Source organism: Armigeres subalbatus, chromosome 2 (genome assembly GCF_024139115.2).
Source record: "Armigeres subalbatus isolate Guangzhou_Male chromosome 2, GZ_Asu_2, whole genome shotgun sequence".
In the NCBI taxonomy this organism is placed as follows: Eukaryota; Metazoa; Arthropoda; class Insecta; order Diptera; family Culicidae; genus Armigeres; species Armigeres subalbatus.
This window is the reverse complement of record NC_085140.1, coordinates 221272205-221291945: the sequence shown is the minus strand read 5'-3', so window position 1 is coordinate 221291945 and position 19741 is coordinate 221272205. Positions and strand designations below refer to the sequence as shown.

The 19741-nt window shown below is 41.2% G+C and overlaps 1 protein-coding gene across 3 annotated transcripts in view; it reads left to right on the top strand.

Annotated features, from left to right (window-relative positions):
- LOC134211700 (unconventional myosin-XV) overlaps positions 1-19741 on the top strand; it is an 86259-nt gene that overhangs the window by 23912 nt on the left and 42606 nt on the right. For all 3 annotated transcript variants that reach the window (XM_062688839.1, XM_062688841.1, XM_062688840.1), the window contains 4 exons: positions 3501-4594; positions 6488-10745; positions 11694-11913; positions 11982-12994. In XM_062688839.1, the coding sequence (XP_062544823.1) occupies positions 3501-4594; positions 6488-10745; positions 11694-11913; positions 11982-12994 (6585 nt within the window). The remainder of the gene's footprint in view (positions 1-3500; positions 4595-6487; positions 10746-11693; positions 11914-11981; positions 12995-19741) is intronic.

Sequence of the window (19741 nt, the reverse complement as noted above, 5' to 3'; positions counted from 1 at the left end):
ATCGTTTAAACACCGCGTGTACTCAGCGTTACAAAGACGCTTTATAGGCTCGATGTTCACGAAGCGTCTTTTCAACTCTGCGTGCAAACGGCGTTAAAAAAACGCAGGTGTTCATCGGGAAAAAACAGTAACGCAGCGTCCCCGCGCCGATGCACACCTACGTTATTTCACCGCTGCGTGCCCGTTTTGTTGAAAAGACGCTACGTGGGCATCGGGCCTTAAGTAGAGGAATTATATCAATTTCTCGATCTACCTTAATTTCCACATCTTTTTAGGGCTGATATCCACGTAGCGTTTTTTCAAGCTGCGAGCACGCCGCGTCCACCCAAGGTACTCAGCATTAAATGTAGTTGTAGTACGCTTCTTTCTCGTCGTCGGATCTCCCTTCGTGTGGGCAGTGCACGTTGATGATGCTATAGTTGAAGAAACGGCCTTTTATCCTCAGCTTGCACATCCTTGCGTTGATTGGCTGCCACCCAATCACGCGTTGGCGCATCTTTCCCAGCACTATGAAGCCGGTTCCCAGCTCGTAGGTGGTGCCACAGCTTTGGTAGAAGGTAGCCGCTCGATGCCCGCTTTTCCACACTTTCTGTCCTGTCCAGCATATTTCCTGCAGCGCTACGACATCGAAGTTGCGGGGATGTAATTCATCGTAGATCATCCTGTCGCAACCTGCGAAACCTAGCGACTTGCAATTCCATGTTCCAAGCTTCCAATCGTGATCCTTTATTCGTCACCTAGGTCGTTGCCGATTGTATCGAGTCGTATTTTCTTCTATGTTGTTCGTAATAGTTGTTTTTAAAGGCGGCTTATTGGGCCTGCGCAAACCTCCTGTCTCGTCGGAGGGCAGTCGTGTCAGGGCTGTTTAGCGTCCCACCTAACACCAGGACTTGGGCTTGTGCGCTTTGAGCGGCACACGGTCGCTTTGGCGGAGCCTACTTGCGGATTCATGCAGCTTTTTATAGAGGTTTAACAGGGCCCACTGTCAAACCCCACCACATCCTAGGCAGGCGCCACAACTCGCAGATGGCCTGGGGAGGGATCGTCAAGCCTTTGGACATAGTACCTGCTGCCCTGCAGATTTCAGATTTCATATACGCTTTTTCATAATGTGTGGCTGACCAGCCTCCATTCACCCTCTGTAATTTCTGTTATTATCAGCTTCTATGCCCTCCTTAGCCGTGCGGCAAGATGCGCAGCTACAAAGCAAGACCATGCTGAGGGTGGCTGGGTTTGATTCCCGGTGCCGGTCTAGGCAATTTTCGGTTTGGAAATTGTCTCGACTTCTCTGGGCATAAAAGTATTATCGTGTTTAGCCTCATGATATACGAATGCAAAAATAGTAACTTGGCTTAGAAATCTCGCAGTTAATAACGGTGGAAGTGCTCAATGAACACTAAGCTGCGAGGCGGAAATGTCCCAATGGGGGAGCATTCAGTTCCGAGATCCGAAATATAACACGTAGACATCAGTTGATGGAAGCTTGTAGCTTCTGCTCGATCTCTGCGGATACATACCAAGTTCCACTGGCTTATAACAATCCAGATTTCACGTTAGAGTTGAATGTTCTATATTTCGTGCGTCGAGGATAATATTCTGAAGTAAATTTCCAGAATCTGAATAATGGAACAAATCAAATTTTATTTATCATCAGACTAAGGCCGGAGTGGCCTGTGCTACACATAAAAGACTTCTCCATTCAGCTCGGTCCATGGCTGCACTTCGCCAACCATGCAGTCTGCGGAGGGTCCGCAAGTCGTCCTCCACCTGATCGATCCACCTTGCCCGCTGTGCACCTCGCCTCCTTGTTCCCGTCGGATCGTTGTCGAGAAACATTTTCACCGGATTACTGTCCGACATTCTGGCTACGTGCCCGGCCCACCGCAGTCTTCCGATTTTCGCGGTGTGAACGATGGTTCTCCCAACAGCTGATGCAACTCGTGGTTCATTCGCCTCCTCCACGTACCGTCCGCCATCTGCACCCCACCATAGATGGTACGCAACACTTTCCTTTCAAAAACTCCCAGTGCGCGTTGGTCCTCCACGAGCATCGTCCAGGTCTCGTGTCCGTAGAGAACTACCGGTCTTATAAGCGTTTTGTAGATAGTCAGTTTGGTACGGCGGCGAACTCTATTCGATCGGAGCGTCTTGCGGAGTCCAAAGTACGTACGATTTCCAGCCACTATGCGTCTCCGAATTTCTCTGCTGGTATCGTTATCGGCGGTCACCAGTGAGCCCAAGTACACGAATTCTTCAACCACCTCGATTTCGTCACTACCGATATAAACTCTTTGTGGGTGGCTCACATTGACCTCTCTTGAGCCTCTTCCTATCATGTACTTCGTCTTCGACGTGTTGATGACTAGTCCAATCCGTTTAGCTTCGTTTTTCAGTCTGATGTAGGCTTCCTCCATCCTCTCAAAGTTACGTGCCATGATATCAATGTCGTCGGCGAAACCAAATAACTGGACGGACTTCGTGAAAATCGTACCACTCGTGTCAATCCCTGCCCTTCGTATTACTCCCTCCAAAGCGATGTTGAATAGCAGACACGAAAGACCATCACCTTGCCGTAACCCTCTACGGGTTTCGAAGGGACTCGAGAATGCCCCTGAAACTCGAACTACGAACAACCGTGTCAATTTATCCGGAAATCCGTTTTCGTGCATTAGCTGCCATAGCTGGTCCCGATCGATTGTATCATATGCGGCTTTGAAGTCGATAAATAGATGATGTGTGGGCACGTTGTATTCGCGGCATTTCTGCAATACCTGACGTATGGCGAACACCTGGTCTGTGGTAGAGCGTTCACCCATAAATCCCGCCTGGTACTGCCCCACGAACTCTCTTGCAATTGGTGTTAGTCGACGGCATAAAATTTGGGAGAGTACCTTGTAGGCGGCGTTCAGCAATGTGATTGCGCGGTAGTTGCTACAATCCAGCTTATCGCCCTTTTTGTAGATGGGACACACGACACCTTCCATCCACTCCTGCGGCAGAACCTCATCCTCCCAAACCTTGGTAATCACCCAGTGCAGCGCTCTAGCCAGTGCTTCACCACCGTGTTTAAACAGCTCTCCTGGTAGTTTGTCAACTCCAGGGGCTTTGTTGTTTTTCAGCCGGCCGATCTCCTCCTGGATTTCCTGGAGATTCGGAGCCGGAAGTCGCATGTCCTGCGCGCGTGTTTCTAGGTTCATTACCATACCGCCACCGTTGTCTGCCATATCGCCATTCAGGTGCTCTTCGTAGTGCTGCCGCCACCTTTGGATCACCTCACGCTCGTTCGTAAGAAGGTTCCGGTTTATGTCCTTACACATATCGGGCTGTGGCACGTGGCCCTTACGTGAACGGTTCAACTTCTCATAGAACTTTCGTGCGTTATTAGCGCGGTACAGTTCCTCCGTCCGGAAAAATAATTATAGTTATAATCAAATAGATTTCGACGAATAATATAATTACAAATCTTATTAAAATATATACTTCCTATTCTATATCCACAGGCTCAAACATTCACTCTTGGGCCCGGTGAAGGCAACCTTCGGCCCCGACAAGACCTTGGGAAAACTGGAGTGGAGGATATGACTCAGCTGGATGATCTGCACGAAGCTTCATTGTTGTGGAATTTAAAGTTGCGATACGACAATGGACTTATATACACGTACGCCGGAAGTATACTGATAGCGGTGAACCCGTACAAAATGTTTGCGGATGCATATGGCATTGAAATGGCTAAAATGTATTCAGGAAAACCATTGGGGACTCTACCACCGCATTTGTTCGCCATTGGTTCCGCTGCACATGCTGCTCTACCTTCACCGCAAGTTGTAGTAATATCCGGAGAATCTGGATCCGGTAAAACGGAATCTACGAAGCTTGTGATGCAGTATTTGGCTGCTGTGGTGCCAGGGGGTGGATCTGCCTCTACTGTTATAACGGAACAAATTTTAGAAGCTGCACCATTATTGGAAGCTTTTGGTAATGCTAGAACCGCCAGAAATGATAACAGTTCCAGGTTTGGGAAATATTTGGAAGTTTTCTTCAAATCTGGAGCAATCATTGGTGCAAAAATTACACAGTATTTACTCGAAAAATCAAGGATTGTAACCCAGGCACCGGGTGAGAGAAACTATCATGTATTTTATGAATTACTTGGCGGTTTATCGGAAGCGGATCGCACAAAATATGGCCTTTTGGAGGCAGATAAATATTTTTATCTAAACCAAGGCGGATCTGATTGTTCACCTGGCCGAGTTGACTGGGGATCTCTTCAAGGAGCAATGCAGGTGCTGGGGGTATCGGAAAGCGAACGCGAAGGCATAGTTAACGTTCTTGCATCCGTATTGCATCTGGGAAATGTTTACTTCCACCGAAGGCAACTCAGACACGGACAGGAGGGTGTAGAAGTTGGATCAGACGCCGAAATTAAGTGGGCTGCACATTTGCTTCAGATACCTTCGGAGGGAATCCTGAGGTCCTTAACGTCGAGAATCACAGAGACACGATCGGAGCGATTATATACTCCATTGAGCATAGATCAAGCGCTGGACGCTAGAGATGCTTTAGCTAAAGCATTGTACTCTGGATTATTCAACTGGTAAGTACGTGACTCTATGTGTTTGCACAAATTCTCCAATGAAATTGTATAAAAGAACGCTGGTACAATAATACACGCCGATTTAGTTTCTCAATTCCTCAATTCACAAAGAGCAGGCAAAAGGTACTCCTTGTAAAGAATTACATTAAATATTCCATACAGAATTTAAAAAAAAACAACAGATAGAAAACAGTATGAAAGGAATTACTGAACTATAAATTGCCATGGAAGAATTAGAAATTCCCACAAACGGTTAAAATTTAATAGTTTTAATATCAAAATTCCAAAAAGGGGAAAATTCTCAATGCAAAATTTTTTTTTGAATAACTGTATCAAAAGTAAAAGTATATAATCGCATAATTTCATATAGCACAAAGATCCCAAAACTGATTCCAGAAAAGAAAAATATTCACGCCCGAACTATTAGTTTTGGATACATGGTGTCTTTAGGAAAAATCATATTTTTGGTGAAATTGTGAAATATATTGAAATTAGGGTGGTATATAAACTTTTTAATCATTCCGTAATCCTTATAGATAGACTTATACAATGTTCTTCCAAGTTGTAGAATCTTATATTTGGAGCAACGTTACCGAAGAGACCCAATCTCTATCGCTTACGGTTTACAAGTGATAAGTTTTTTTTTCAATTAAATAGATATGTTAGGGTGGTACCAAAAAATGGGTGTGCGTTTTTTTTTTTGTTTAAAGTGTTTATTTGATTTTCGATTGCTCCAATTTAATTTTTCTACAACTACTGGAACAGAACATAAGTCACAGAATGTTTAAAACATTGATATTGTACAATGCTGAAATATATGCATATACCACACAAATTTCACTAAATTGGAGTAAAAATCGCCAAAAAATATGAAATTCCATATTTTAAACTAATAGTTCGATTGCAAATATTTTTGTCTTCTAATCCGTGTCCAATATATTCTCATACAAATTCAAACTCCGATCATTTCACATAAGTTATGCGGATCATATTGGATATTTGGTTTTAATAAAAGTTCATATTCAATTGATCAATCAGAGGATGTGTTTCGGAATAAAACTGCCATGAGTCTTTTTATCCAGCTTCAAACATTTTAAAAACAATCGCAAGCGTCACGCATTATGAACTCCGACTTTGAAGTGGCCAAAAGTAGACACTTTAGGCTCATTTGTTCTCGACAGCATGTATGCCCACAAACATTACTTCAAAGGATTTACATCTGGTAAACTGTGAGGCCATTCACCAGTTTTGAAAACAAAAATCTCTGTATGAGAAGGTATTCCGTCCTTCTGAAGCACGAAATAGTCCTCTGCGTGCATTTTTTCTAAGCTTAACATCACGACAGTCTCCGCTTTATAGTATAGATCTTCAATTTAACGTCATTTTCGATTACCAACAAATATTTGCTTGCTATGCTAGCTTCACCATTACGTCGAGATGAAAAAGTGTATGTGAATATATTGGGCTTGGTGTAAATTCGGTTTTGCAATCATTGAAACCAAACCATGGCTTGACAAAATCTCTCTTAGTTACAATATTAATTGATCTTAGTCAAAGGTGAGGGACCGTTGAGTTACCGATAAAAACAATGTCCATTATCAGAAAAGCCGGAACAAACAATAATTTCTTTTTTTGTCTTATTGGTTTTTAGAAAATAAAGGGACTGGAAAATAAAACAAAATAAATAAAGGAATTGATAAAATCGATAAACTGATCGGTTTTCTTAAAAAAGTTTCAATAAAAGTTCAAATTTTCTTATATTTACGATAAAACCTTGAATTGAAATTGAAAAATTGCCAAATCGAAGAAAAAATGAATTAATTTTGGATACTATAGCACATAGCTCTACTGTTACAAAAAACATTTGGATAATCAATATTATTCTACTTTTAGGCTGGTTCTACGGATAAATTCTATCGTGCACAAAGGAGGCACCCATGATGCGCATCGTATTTCCATTCTGGATATTTTTGGATTCGAGGATTTGGCGGAAAACTCGTTCGAGCAGTTGTGTATCAACTACGCCAACGAAAGCCTACAGCTGTACTTCAACAAGCACGTTTTCAAGTTGGAACAAGCCGAATATGCGAAGGAACGTTTGGAGTGGTCTCCACTGGAGTGGGAGGATAATCTTCCAGTTATACATTTGCTCGCAAAGAAACCCGTGGGCATTTTCCATCTTCTGGACGACGAATCTAATTTTCCAAGAGCTAATGATTTGAGCTTTCTTGAAAAATGTCATTACAATCACGCATTGAACGAACTCTATTCAAGACCGAGGATCGGAGCTCAAGAGTTTGGCGTTACACATTATGCAGGCCAAGTATGGTATTGTGTGGAAGGATTTCTCGAGAAAAATCGTGATGCATTGCGAATGGATGTTGTTGAGCTGCTGAGTTCCAGTACGGAGCCATTAGTAGGGGAAATGACAAAACAGTTGCGAGCTCAAAGAGACATAGGGAAAACATTACCAAGGGGCATAAACGGTAGATTTGTGACAATGAAACCCAGAACACCCACCGTTGCTGCAAGATTTTCTGACTCTCTGCAACAGCTGCTGCAGTCAATGGCCAAATGTAATCCATGGTTTGTTAGGTGTGTCAAACCCAATAATGACAAACAAGCTCTTCGTATGGACATGCCGTGTGTTTTGCAGCAATTACGGTATTTGGGAATGTTAGATACCATTAAGATACGACAACGAGGATATCCAGTACGTCTTCGATTCCAACATTTTGTCGAACGGTATAGACATATGTTGAAAACACCTCTACCAAGAGGCACTCCTTATCGTGAGCTTTGTAGGTTCGTTCTCGATTCTTTGCCTGGCACTAACACTGAAGGACCAGATTTCCAACTCGGAGCTACGAGAGTTTTTCTACGGGAAGCTTTGCATCGTACTTTAGAAGCCAGCCGTTCTGAAAGATTGCGGGTCGCAGCTATAACGATACAAAAAAATGTTCGAGGAATGCTTTCTCGGAAACGCATACAGCGTCAAAGACGAGGAGCGGTCACTATTCAGAAGGCATGGCGTGGATATAAAGAAAGGAAGAACTTTGTTATGCTGAAGCGTGGTGTTGTTAAAGCTCAAGCTTTATATCGAGGTCGTGTGCAACGGAAGCGTTATGCGAAATTGAAAGTCGAAATGAAGCGAAGAAGAGACGCTGAGCGGTTGCAAAAGGAACGCGCAGCGCAAAGCTTAGCCAAGGAACAGGTTGAGCGAAATACTTCAGCATTATTGGACATTCCAGCCGAACTCGTGTTTATTTTCTCGAAATCGGAAAATTGGTCCGGACAACAAAATGACCGTCATTTAGTTAAAGTTGTGGGCACAGTTCCAGGACCTCCAACCGCATCCGATCTACCTCCAGATCTAGACCAGTTTGCATTCGGAAAGTTCAGTTCGGTGTATTGCAACGGAATGAAAATCTCGTCAAGGCGAGATGTAATATCAACACCGTTCTTATCAAGAGCGGCCGCTCGTGACCAAGATTTTAAAGATGCAATTGCAATTTTTAAACTTATTTTAAGATGGACTTCTGATTCAACTATTGATCAAAACAAAGAGAAAATAATGGCGGATTACATTGTACACAAAGGGTTATCATCCAGAGGTCTGAGGGACGAAATACTCGTTCAAATTTGTAATCAAGTATTCCGAGCTGATGAAGCATCTACTGAAAAGCTTTGGTTGCTCATGTCTCATTGTCTATCGGCTTTCCAACCGGGAACTGCTTTTAACAAATATTTGATTAAATTCATTGTGGATAATGCACCATTCAACACCAAGGAACAATTGTTGAAAAAACTATTGCGTAATGATACAGGAAATCAGGCAAATCCGTGTCGTTTGTTTCCACCGTCATGGCTAGAATGGAGAGCTTCATCTAGACTTGCGGATACTGCTCTTGGTCTTATACTACCAGATGGCATAATGCAAACTGTTGCTGTAGATTCTTGGACAACTTGCGAGGAAGCCGCCGCCTTGGCTATTTCATCGTTAGGTATACCGAATCTAGGTTGGACTGTTGTAATCGACGATAGCGGTTTGGTAACTGACTCATGCGGTTTAGATTACGTTCTAGACTTGGTTTCAGAGAAAGAACTCTGCCCAGCGTTTCCAGCCGTTCGGAGTGATTTACTAAGATGCGGAAGTAGAAACGTACAAACTGCCGTGATAGAGCCAGATATGAGTCCTAAGCGACCGCAAGTACCACCACCGGAACCGCCTTCAGCAAAGCGAATGTCTGATATTCAATTATTACCAGAAAGACACGAACCCCACTTGAACGAAAGCAAAGTAGACGCGGATGAGATAAGACCCGAATATACCCGGCACATTGAATCTGTCACAAGAAAAACATCGCACGATGCTATATCTCGAAGTAAAATACTCAACGATCATTACTTTGAATCAGAAAAATCACGATCACGATCTTTAGATGATCTTCTAGCAGCTGATGCTAATGAAATCATCCCGATCAGTGAACCGGAGCCAATGGTGTTGACATTAGCTGAGCATAGACAAAATGATCGTTACCGTTCTAATGACGGTATTACTCCGCTTAAAGAACCTCAGCCAAGATATGTCAAGTCACAATATGCTGGAAAACGAACAGCTGGTTCCCACTCTAGTAAGTATGTTGACAGATCAGAAATGAGTATACGATCTTCTGCCATGTCCGATACCAGTGAAGCACCATCCTTGGCTAGCCATGTCAGACGTGTGCGGGTACCCTCACAGGCTTCGGACGTTGATCAATTCCTGGATGATTTATTTAGCCCGGTACTAGATGGTTCTTTAGATGAATTGTCAGATGCCAGATCATTAGCAGCTAGTATCAGGGGAACATCAAATAATACAACGAAAATTTCGGAGTCTGACAGTACCATGGAATCCTACATCGATAAGGTGCTATCTTCAATAGATGTTTGTTCTACTGTTTCAAATCTTCAAAATGAAACAAAAATTGAAACCATCATCAAGGGTGGTGGTACGGCACACCAAACGAAGAACAACGGGTTTTCTCCTAGTTCATCTAATTTCCCTTCTACGCCTGTTACACCAATTACACCCATCAATTCCAACTCACTACTGATGATGAGCTCAGTAAACCCTGAAGTAGTTGTACCAGTTTTTAACATTCCACCAGGTGTTGACGGAACGGCTTACCAACAGCAAGTTCAAAGAGCATTTCTGCAGTCAGCTATGGCCCAGAATATTCAAATTCAGCAACAGTTGATTGCGCAAAATCAGGCTCTGCAGACATTACTCACTCAACAGGATGGACCCAAATCTCCTCCAATCCATAATATGTCTCCGAAACAAAATTCGTCTATATCACCATCAACTCCTCAGATGAGCAATCGGAAGACCAGTGTTAAAACAAGATCAGATTCAACGACCGCATCTATGTCTGATCTGCTAAGAAGCCGTAAGGATTCTTCATCGTCTAACTTAATACCGCCACCTCCGCCACCACCGTTACCACCACCATTGGAAATGAAGGATCCTCTTGAAGTACGCCCTTTTCTAGACCCCTATGGCAGAGCCAAAACCGTACGAATTGGAAAATGGAGGTGGCCTCCGCCTCAAGATGGATCCGCTGGTGAAAGTGAAGAGAATTTCATGCACTTTAAAATGACACGCCAGACAAACCGAAAGACCACTCCCCAATCGCAAGGACACAGCAACGTGGAATCGCCAATGGGTTCGCCTAATGGTGTCGAATGGGATGAGTTCGAAATAGATATTCACATGGCAAGCAACTCCAGTAGTCAGCATCCGATGACAGAGCAAAACCAGAAAGCAAACCAGGCTAACCGGGTTGCAAAGCGGAGCTTTGATATCGGTGCAGATAGGCCTTCGCCGAACAGTGTTGGGAAACTCAAACTAAGCAATGAAATGAGACAGCGACTAGAGCAGGTCACCGCTGGCCATTCCGTACGTTCTACGAGCACTCGATCAGACAGAGCAGAGCGAGTCCCAGCCAAATTAGAAGATACAAGAAGAATGATTCTGGAGCAACAGTTGGGCGGAATTATGTCCGTGCAGCATGCCTCAAACAACCAATCGGATATTCCATCCGTGAAAACGCAGGTTCAACGAATGGAAGCTGGCAAAAGACCTCCGCCAACAGCGTGGCCTACGGTAAGATTCAATGTTTTTGATTTTATTATGCTACTGATTGAAGTGTTACATGACGAAGCAAGCATAGTAATGATTATCGTAATAATGCTCATCGAGCAAGGAGTGTAACAGTTTGTGGTAACAGTCTCTGAGTGACAAAAATAAGCAAAAGTGACATTGTTCTTTTTTTAAGGATAAAGACAATACTGCTACTCTTTTTAACTAGTTGGTTTTGCTACCCATGGCTTTCTATTTCCAAATTAAATTCTCATAGAAGTTAAAAGTGACAGTTTGAAAAAAAAAAACAATTGTGAGCATCGTTGTGCGTTCAAATACGACGATAAAAACTAGAGATTGGCCACCAGGAAAACCGAAGACGTCTAACTCAAAAACTATCGAAAGACGTTTCTCAACCCAACCCAACAAACAATTTAAGCTGAACAGCTAGTTTTTTGGCTGAAGAAGCTAATTTTCAATAAAAAAAGCTCTTTTTCAGCTTCCAATATTTGTTGGGAAGTGTATACCTCGGGTTTTTCCATTAAATAATAAAATATAAAACAACACAAAAAACATTTTATTTAACAATCAACTATTGTATTGAATTCCAATAATATATTTTGAAAGGCTTTATTTTTGTGATTTTTTAACTTTTATAATAAGTTCATCACATGATTGCGATATAACTTATTTCGAGTTGAGTTTATCCTCCAGGTATGTATGCAGGTACATAGTGTACATTGCACAACACGATATACACGATACGGTGTGGCAGCGTCTAGTGGTGTCCCACCTTTGTTTGTGCCTGTTAAGAGCATGTTGCTTGGTATGGTACAGGGCTCGTGGTACCGATACCACCAACTCTAATGATCTAACATGTGTAAAACTTATTATATTTGCTTTCGATCACTTCGATTATTATTTTATTATTATTACAACCTAAAAAAATAAAATGTTTCATGTTTCACATAGATTTTACCACCAGCTCCAGCTGGACCAGCACCGCCACCACCAATCAGACCTCCAAATGTGACCCCTCCTGCCCCGCCCCCGCCGCAAATGCAGTTATCCATGCAAGAAGTTCCCTCTTTTGTTCAACGTCAGGAACGTGACACATTCGGTGCAAAAGATCCCTTCAATGATTCATGGAGTCGTGCAGAAGCTGCCAAATTGGAACTTGTATATGAAGCAAGTATGTTTAAGGTCATTTAATAGTTTTAATCGACGGTTCTAATTTTTGTCCGTATTTTGTATTCGCAGGTTTTAAAAAAGAAGTCGCGATACAACGTGAACGGTCCCGATCTAGATCACGGTCCCGTGACCGCGAAAATTTCTCCGAATCTGTGTGGGATCGCTCGGAAGTGGAAGGACCATCATCAACTACCAGTGACCGCGAAAATAAAGAAAGAGAAAAGCGAGAACGAAGCTATGAAATCAACCAAATTCAACGGGAGAAGGAAAGTACCAAGGTTTACCAACCATCTCATCCAAAAGATAAAATGAAATCAAACAGTAGTAATCGGCAATCCGTAGCGACATTCAAAACCCATATGGTTCAAAAAAGTGTACAAGAAAGGGAACGGAAGACTTCTGCTACTACTGTATCGTCCATCAACAATGACCATATGAACGAATCTGATCTATCTGTACATGATCCTCCTGCACCAGTGATGCCGTTACCGGCTCAACCGTCGCTAAAAACCCCTGCAGCTGCATGTCTCACCTACAATAAGGTTACTTGGAAGCTGCGTGTCCGTAAGGAAGTTTTTCGTCCTAGTGAATCAGTGTCCGCGCCAGCGGCGCTTGATCTAATGTTTTCCCAAATAACTTCCGATGTACTTGGTTTAACACCTTGTTTGAGAATCAACCCACAAGAGAAACGTGCTGCTATGAACTTACTCAACAGTCACGGCGTAACCACTGAAAATATGTCAAGTCAGGTTAGAGCTATAGTTAAACGACACCTGTTGGACATGGCACGAGGCTGGCCTCTGTACTTTTCACGCATGTTCATTTTGAATGGTTCACCTTCCATACCTGGTGGAACGCTGCTCGCCGTATCTCACGTAGGGGTGTGCTTAGCAAGAAAGGAACAGGATTATATTTGTGTGCAGAAAGCAATGCCCTTCTCAGAGATTCAAAGTGTGACCACTTTGCCACGGCCTTCAACGATTCAGTTGACCTTGAGAAATGGAAACCGTATTGTACTCCACGCTCCGAAATCTACCGCAATACAAAGCATGATACATTCATTTCTAATGGAATTCCGTCAGGTAAGTGAAGTATTGAACATTTTCTTTCATTATTTTGATCTAGACTTTACCTTTTTCTACACAACACAACTTAATCAGATCAGTATTACATATTTTAGCAGAGCACTGTTTATGCATTTATATACAATGTGGTTAGGATGGGACTAATAGTTTAGTACACATAATGTTGTTTCTACACGAATTCCATTTTCAACGTTTTGCGCTCAACTAAATACCATCAAATGGGGTTAGCTGCAGGGATGGAAAAAATCAAATTTTCAAAAAAAAAACTCACCCGCGATCTTACTTGTAAATTATCAAGTGATAAAAACTCCCCAGCGATTAAGAATCGTTTGAAAATTGTATCTTGATTTGAAGCATTTACCGTTACATTTCGAATTCTTTTTCCTTACTACCATGAAACCATAACGCGAAATAGAACATATAACTGGACTGTTGACAATTAGCTGATATTAGTAAAGAATAATGTTTGAATGAAATTTCTCTGTTTATTATCGTTTGAGTACAAATTTTAGAGAAGTTGTCACCGGCGACGTGAAAAGTTTTCACATGAAAACTGCAATCATTATCGTTCGATAATGATTCAGCACAACATTTCACAACAAAAAAAAAGATAAGTACCCCACCCCATATCCTAATGAAGACGCATAGAATGCGTTATGCATCTAACTTCACCGAAATAGCGGTTGAATCGATTCGGAGAAACAAAAAACATGCTTGTTGCAAGTTATCCCACTTTAAACTTGTTTTTTCCCCTTTTTCATCGTATTGATGTCCTTGGCCTATGTTTTCTTTTTGCTGGGATCATTCATCAAAGCCTTGACGGCATTTGTCACAGGACTGGAGTTTTTTTTTCTGGTTTTTGGTGGTGAGTCGTGTAAAACAATAGTGCTGTGTAGATTATTTTAATTTTTACTCCAATATTTGATGCAAAAGTGTTGAGGTAAGTAAGGAAAAATAAATGGAACAGGCTAATTTTTTCCCGATCATGGCCCATCCTGCTCTATAGATGACAAATTTCATTTCTTCAATTAGTTTTCTACTATGTTGCATTCATAAATGTTTTTGCCTTTCTCGTACACTATGATTAAATGCTAAATGTTTGACGAATTGAGGTGATGTCAGTCTAAAGTTTAAATCGCGTTCAAGACGAACGACTTTTTAATTAGTCATGATTTGCAAGTGTCTTTCAAATGTAGCATGGTAGCATTAAACGATGAATACAAGTTATTGAGGTACTTCATTCAAAAACCAACTTATTTAAAATAAAGGTGTAATTGTCTCAACATGTGTTTACTTTTTATATTCTTTATAACTAATAGATGAATCAGACCAAGAATTCTAAATCACGTTGTCTATAAGACCTATAATCTAGGTTGTGTATTTTATTATATTTCTGAGATTTCTTAAGCACTTTCATGACTTATAAAACTTTGGGTGTACATCATAATTCATACAGGTAATTTACTAAGGGGGCCCTCCTTAGCCGTGCGGTAAGACGCGCGGCTACAAAGCAAGACCATGCTGAGGGTGGCTGGGTTCGATTCCCGGTGCCGGTCTAGGCAATTTTCGGATTGGAAATTGTCTCGACTTTTTTTTTTTTATTCCTTTCTTTATTTGTTAGGCACTCTGTGTTACTTAACCGCTACTGTGCCGAGATCTACTGTGGTATTCTGCTGAACAGAATCCACCCAGAATCTATTTTTAGATTTCCATTACCATTATTGTTGTCGTTGCCAGTCCATCTCATCGTAAGTCCATTGTATCCGTTTGTCCATGTCGTGCATCAAATGTTTGTTGCATTTTTCAGTTACCATTAGGCCGGGTCCGTTGGAGGGATGCCTCCGAGAAGAACAAGTTGTCAGTCGTCATCAGGCAACTGTGACGGTGAGACGCGTTCCCCAATACGCTACCGCATGGGCTGCACATCCGGCGACTGACGAGGGTTTGGTGGAGGGGCTGGGAATCGAACCCATGACCATTCGCTTGTAAAGCGAACGTGTAGCCAACTACGCTACGGGACCCCCTTTTGTCTCGACTTCCCTGGGCATAAAAGTATCATCGTGTTAGCCTCATGATATACGAATGCAAAAATGGTAACTTGGCTTAGAAACCTCGCAGTTAATAACTGTGGAAGTGCTGAATGAACACTAAGCTGCGAGGCGGCTCTGTCCCACTGTGGGGATGTAATGCCAATAAGAAGAAGAAGAATTTAATAAGAGTTATTTGAGACCGCATTGTGCTCTTGTACTGCGCGGTTGTCTGTTCTCTTTGCTGGAGGAAGTTTTTAATACTACCCCGAGTTATCTTATTTTACACAGTGCTTCTCAGCGCTATTTGTGTCTACTGATCCCGTTACGATCTTTGCTTGGACCCGTGCCTTTGTTTTACGTTGGACCCATTTGCGGAAGTAAAATTCCGACGAGAGGTGGTAATCCTGCTGGGACACCGTTCTGGGAAAAAACCTCTTAGAAGGTCACGTCTCCACGCTCAGCAATAAGCATTAATAAAAACAAGAGGAAGGGTGAATCTCTGAATTCTCCACTTCCTTCTAAGAAACAAGGTTTCTAGACCGTCTCTCCAAAGCGCGGAAAAAATAGAAGGAAGCTGGATACATCAGGTGTTCCTTCTAACTCTAACATTGAAAATAATTCTTCTCCAATCAAACTGAGTAATCAGTTCGATTTGATTCATGACGAAATTGAGCAAATCGAATCTGCCTCCAGACCAGGTGATTCGATTCATGCGAAGATGCAAAGGATTCCGCACATTGTGGTATCTGTTACCGAGTTTTCTGGCTTTCGGAATGAAATTTTGAGTAACCTTCAGGTAACCATTTCAGATTGCTATGAAGCGTGACTGCCAGGTTTTGCCGGGATCCTTTGACGATTGCAAACGTCTTCTTCAGTATTTAACTGAGAAGCGGCATACTTTGTATGAAATTAAAATGAAATTTCTCAATTACTTGGATTAGCACCAGTTCCATTAATAAGATGAAAAATAAATCTCAGCCTGGTACTTCCCAGAGGGGTATTTCTCAAGAATTTTATTTAGTTCACTTTAACAGAAGAAAATTAAATAATATGAAAAAATTGGACGCCTGTCCTGTGAGAGAAGATTCCAACAAATTTAAATTTGCCAATTGTGGAAGTAATCACAAATCCAATTTCTGGGAATCACGCCAAAAAGTTTTGAATTCCCGTGCAAAATTGATGACGGGAAATTCTAATAGGATCGGATTTGCCGGGTAAAAATATTAGAAACGCTCAAAATCCGCAATCATTTGCAAATTCTAACTCGCAAAAAAACTATTTTTTCATAATTGGTGACTTTAATACCAAGCACCGTTCATGTAAAAATGCTCAAAGCAATTCCAATGGCAAAATTTTATTTGAAGATTGTTCTGCGGGATATAATACTATTCAATATCCCAATGGACCAACTTGTTTTTCTTCCAGTCGAAATCCTTCGACAATTGATTTAATGTTAACGGATTCAAGTCAGCTGTGTGGCCATTTGGTAACTCATGCTGACATGGCCTCTGATCACCTTCCTGTGACGTTTGAATTTTACAAGAAGCCTTTAATAATCACATCAGCTCTACTTTTAATTAGCATAGAGCTGATTGGGATTTATATAGGGTATCTGCTCCATTATTAATAACATGCTCCTATATCAATAACCATTGGCGTAACTAAGGAAAAATTCTAGGGGGGGCTAAATTTTTTCAATTCTTACAGTCAAACACAAAAAAGTTATTGTTTTTGTTCAACTGTCCGCAAGTGGGCCTACCAAACAGCTATTTCAATACATAATGTGACGACTTGAACAGCTCTGACATAAAAATCTAGAAATGTCGTGGGATTCCCAATAACTTCGATAAGTAAAAAAACTTACGAGCTTTAGATACATAAGACTTTCGAGTTTTACATATCCATTAGAAATCATTTCAAAGTATTGTGGGCTTCATGGCCGTGCGGTTAGCGACGTCAATCGTCTAGACGCATGTTCTAGGGAGTATGGGTTCGATTCCCCCCGGTAAGGAGGAAACTTTTCGCGATCGAAAAATTCTCCACTGGTCCACTGGGTGTTATGTGTCCTGTCTGTTGTCTCATGCTAAGTGTTAAGTGCTCAGTCTGTACGACCTCTGGTCGAAGACGGTGTTCCTGCCTTTTTTCATTTTAGTTACCTCTCCTTAAAGTTTCAGGGTTTACCGAGCTTTTTTCGGATTTCAAGGATTTTGGAAATTTTTTTTCGTCTTATCAAGATAATTGGAAATTCAAAGTTTTTGGGAAATAGCAGCAACATCGCTTGAATACTTCATCAGAGAAATCTGCAGAAAGAAATGCCTTCAAAATGTCTGCTATTACAGGCATACGATACGTTGTACTCAGCTATCACAATATCGAAAGGTTTCTCTTGACAATCCTTTCAGAAATGCCATGCATCTTTAAGGGTTATGTTGGAAAGCTAGAGGTCATAGGCACACTTTAAAAAAAATTGCAATGCAATGTAACGCAATGTAACCATAAAAATCTCGAAGAGTTGATAATTTGCTGATAATTAAAAGTCAATATTTGCATCCTGTGTCTCCTGCTCAAGTTAAACAATTGTCTTTTTCATGTTGTCTAAATATTACAGGCAGTTTATTATTTTACTTGAATTTTCTTTATTCAATCAAAATCTCAGCTATTGTATTTGTTCTGTTAGTCTGTTCCTTCTATTATTTATTCAATCAGCATTGGATCAGCATGAAAATACTGTTCCAACTCCAACATTTAATGACTGTAACCATGCCCGTCCTATCTCTCACCTTGGCTCATTTCTCATTTTGGCAGTACAAATGTCAATGCATAGGTGATAAGCACATCTAAAAAACATTTTTGTGCGTACTGAAAACGAGTTGTGTTTTGGCGTTATGTGCCTCCGAAAGTGTAATTTACTTTAGAAATTAGATTCGTACGCAATCCACCTTAAGCAATTATATGTGTGGCTGAGAATAATGGGAGTGTAATATCCGTCGTGTTTAGCATTCCTAACCCAATATATATCAATTTTTTGAAGTTAAGAAACATGATAAAATATATTCAACTCACTGTAGAGAGAAATGATAAGAATCTATTATTTGTAGTTACGTGCAGATATGATCAGAGCGCTAGATATGTGTCATACTCATGCAAAGCCGTAGGAATTCTAGGGGGGACTAACTTGATTGTAGGTGGGTCTATAGCCCCCCCTAGTCCTCCTGTAGTTACGCCAATGTCAATAACATTCGCAAAACAGGGAATTTAGGCTCAATTTTTCTCGTGTTTTGTTGTTATCCGGCGTGCTGGAAAAAGTCACAAAAATGAGAAACAATTTGCGCACAAATTCTTTGTTTTCAAATGGTATTGATTTGGGTGCATGGTATGAATTAAAGGAGCAGTTCCCCTAAAGCATATATCGATAGGAATTTTAATGTTGATATTCCTCTCAATACCAAAAATGATATTGATAATGCTCTTGTATCTTTGACAAATTTAATTGTCGAAGCCAGTGCCACTGTAATTCATAAATGTAAAATTAAACTCAACTCCATTATTATTGACAACGATCTTCAGCTTCTGATCCGTCTTAAAAATGTGAGGCAAAGACTATACCTATCAAAGAACTCGCGATCCCTCGTTTAAAGTTTTTTTTTGCGTGATTTGCAAAATAAAATTGAACAACGTTTCGCTATTCTGAGAAATACCAACATTGAGATTAATGTTTCAAATTTGGATTCCAGTTCAAATCCCTTCTGGAGATTAATAAAAATTCTTAGAAACCTCAAAAGCCAATTCGAGCGCTTAAAGAGGCAAATAAAATGTTATTAACAAATGGCAAAGAGGCTCAAAAACTTGCTCAGCAGGATGAGATTGCCCATAATTTTAGTCTAGGTCTCACTAGTCTAATTGATGATCAGGTTACACGGAGCTTCGAAGACATTCTTAATACATCAACCCTGTACATCAACGATGTCGCATATGTACTGCCAGCTGGCAATCGAGTTTTCTACGCAGATGACATGAAAATCTATATGATTATTGTGGGTATTGCCTTAAGCTACAAAACATGCTGGATTCTTTTGAAAAATGGAGTACGAAAAACACGTAATTACCTGGAACTGTGTGTTGATAAATGCAGTACGATTTCCTTCTTTTTTGGAACTACTCGATCAAGTTAGAGACCTTGGCGTGATGCTCGATAGTGAACTAACATTTTAACCTCATTACGAAAACGTTATCTCTAAAGCTAACAAACAGCTTGGCTTTATTCTAAAGATGGCCGATGGATTCACTGATCCCCTCTGCCTCAAAGCTTTGTACTGTGCATTGGTACGATCAATTTTGGAATTAGCAGTGGTGGTCTGGTGTCCTCATGCTAGGAGCTGGATCCAACGGATCAAGGCAGTGCAACGCAAATTCGTTCGCATAGCTCTCGGAAATCTGCCGTAGCGTGATGCACCCATTCTACCGCCATATGAACATCGATGCATGCTGCTCGGAATCAAAACATGGAGAAAAGAAGGACCACGATACAAGCAGTCTTCGTTGCAAAAATACTGACCGGCGGAATCAAGACCCCTTCTATTGTATATTTATGTTCCAAAATGACTTCTACCACGCAGAAATTTCCTGCATCTCGCTCCTCGTAATAGCCTTTATGGTCAGCTTGATCCAATTATAAGGTTTATGGCTTCGCGCTTCAACGATGTATTTAGGTTTT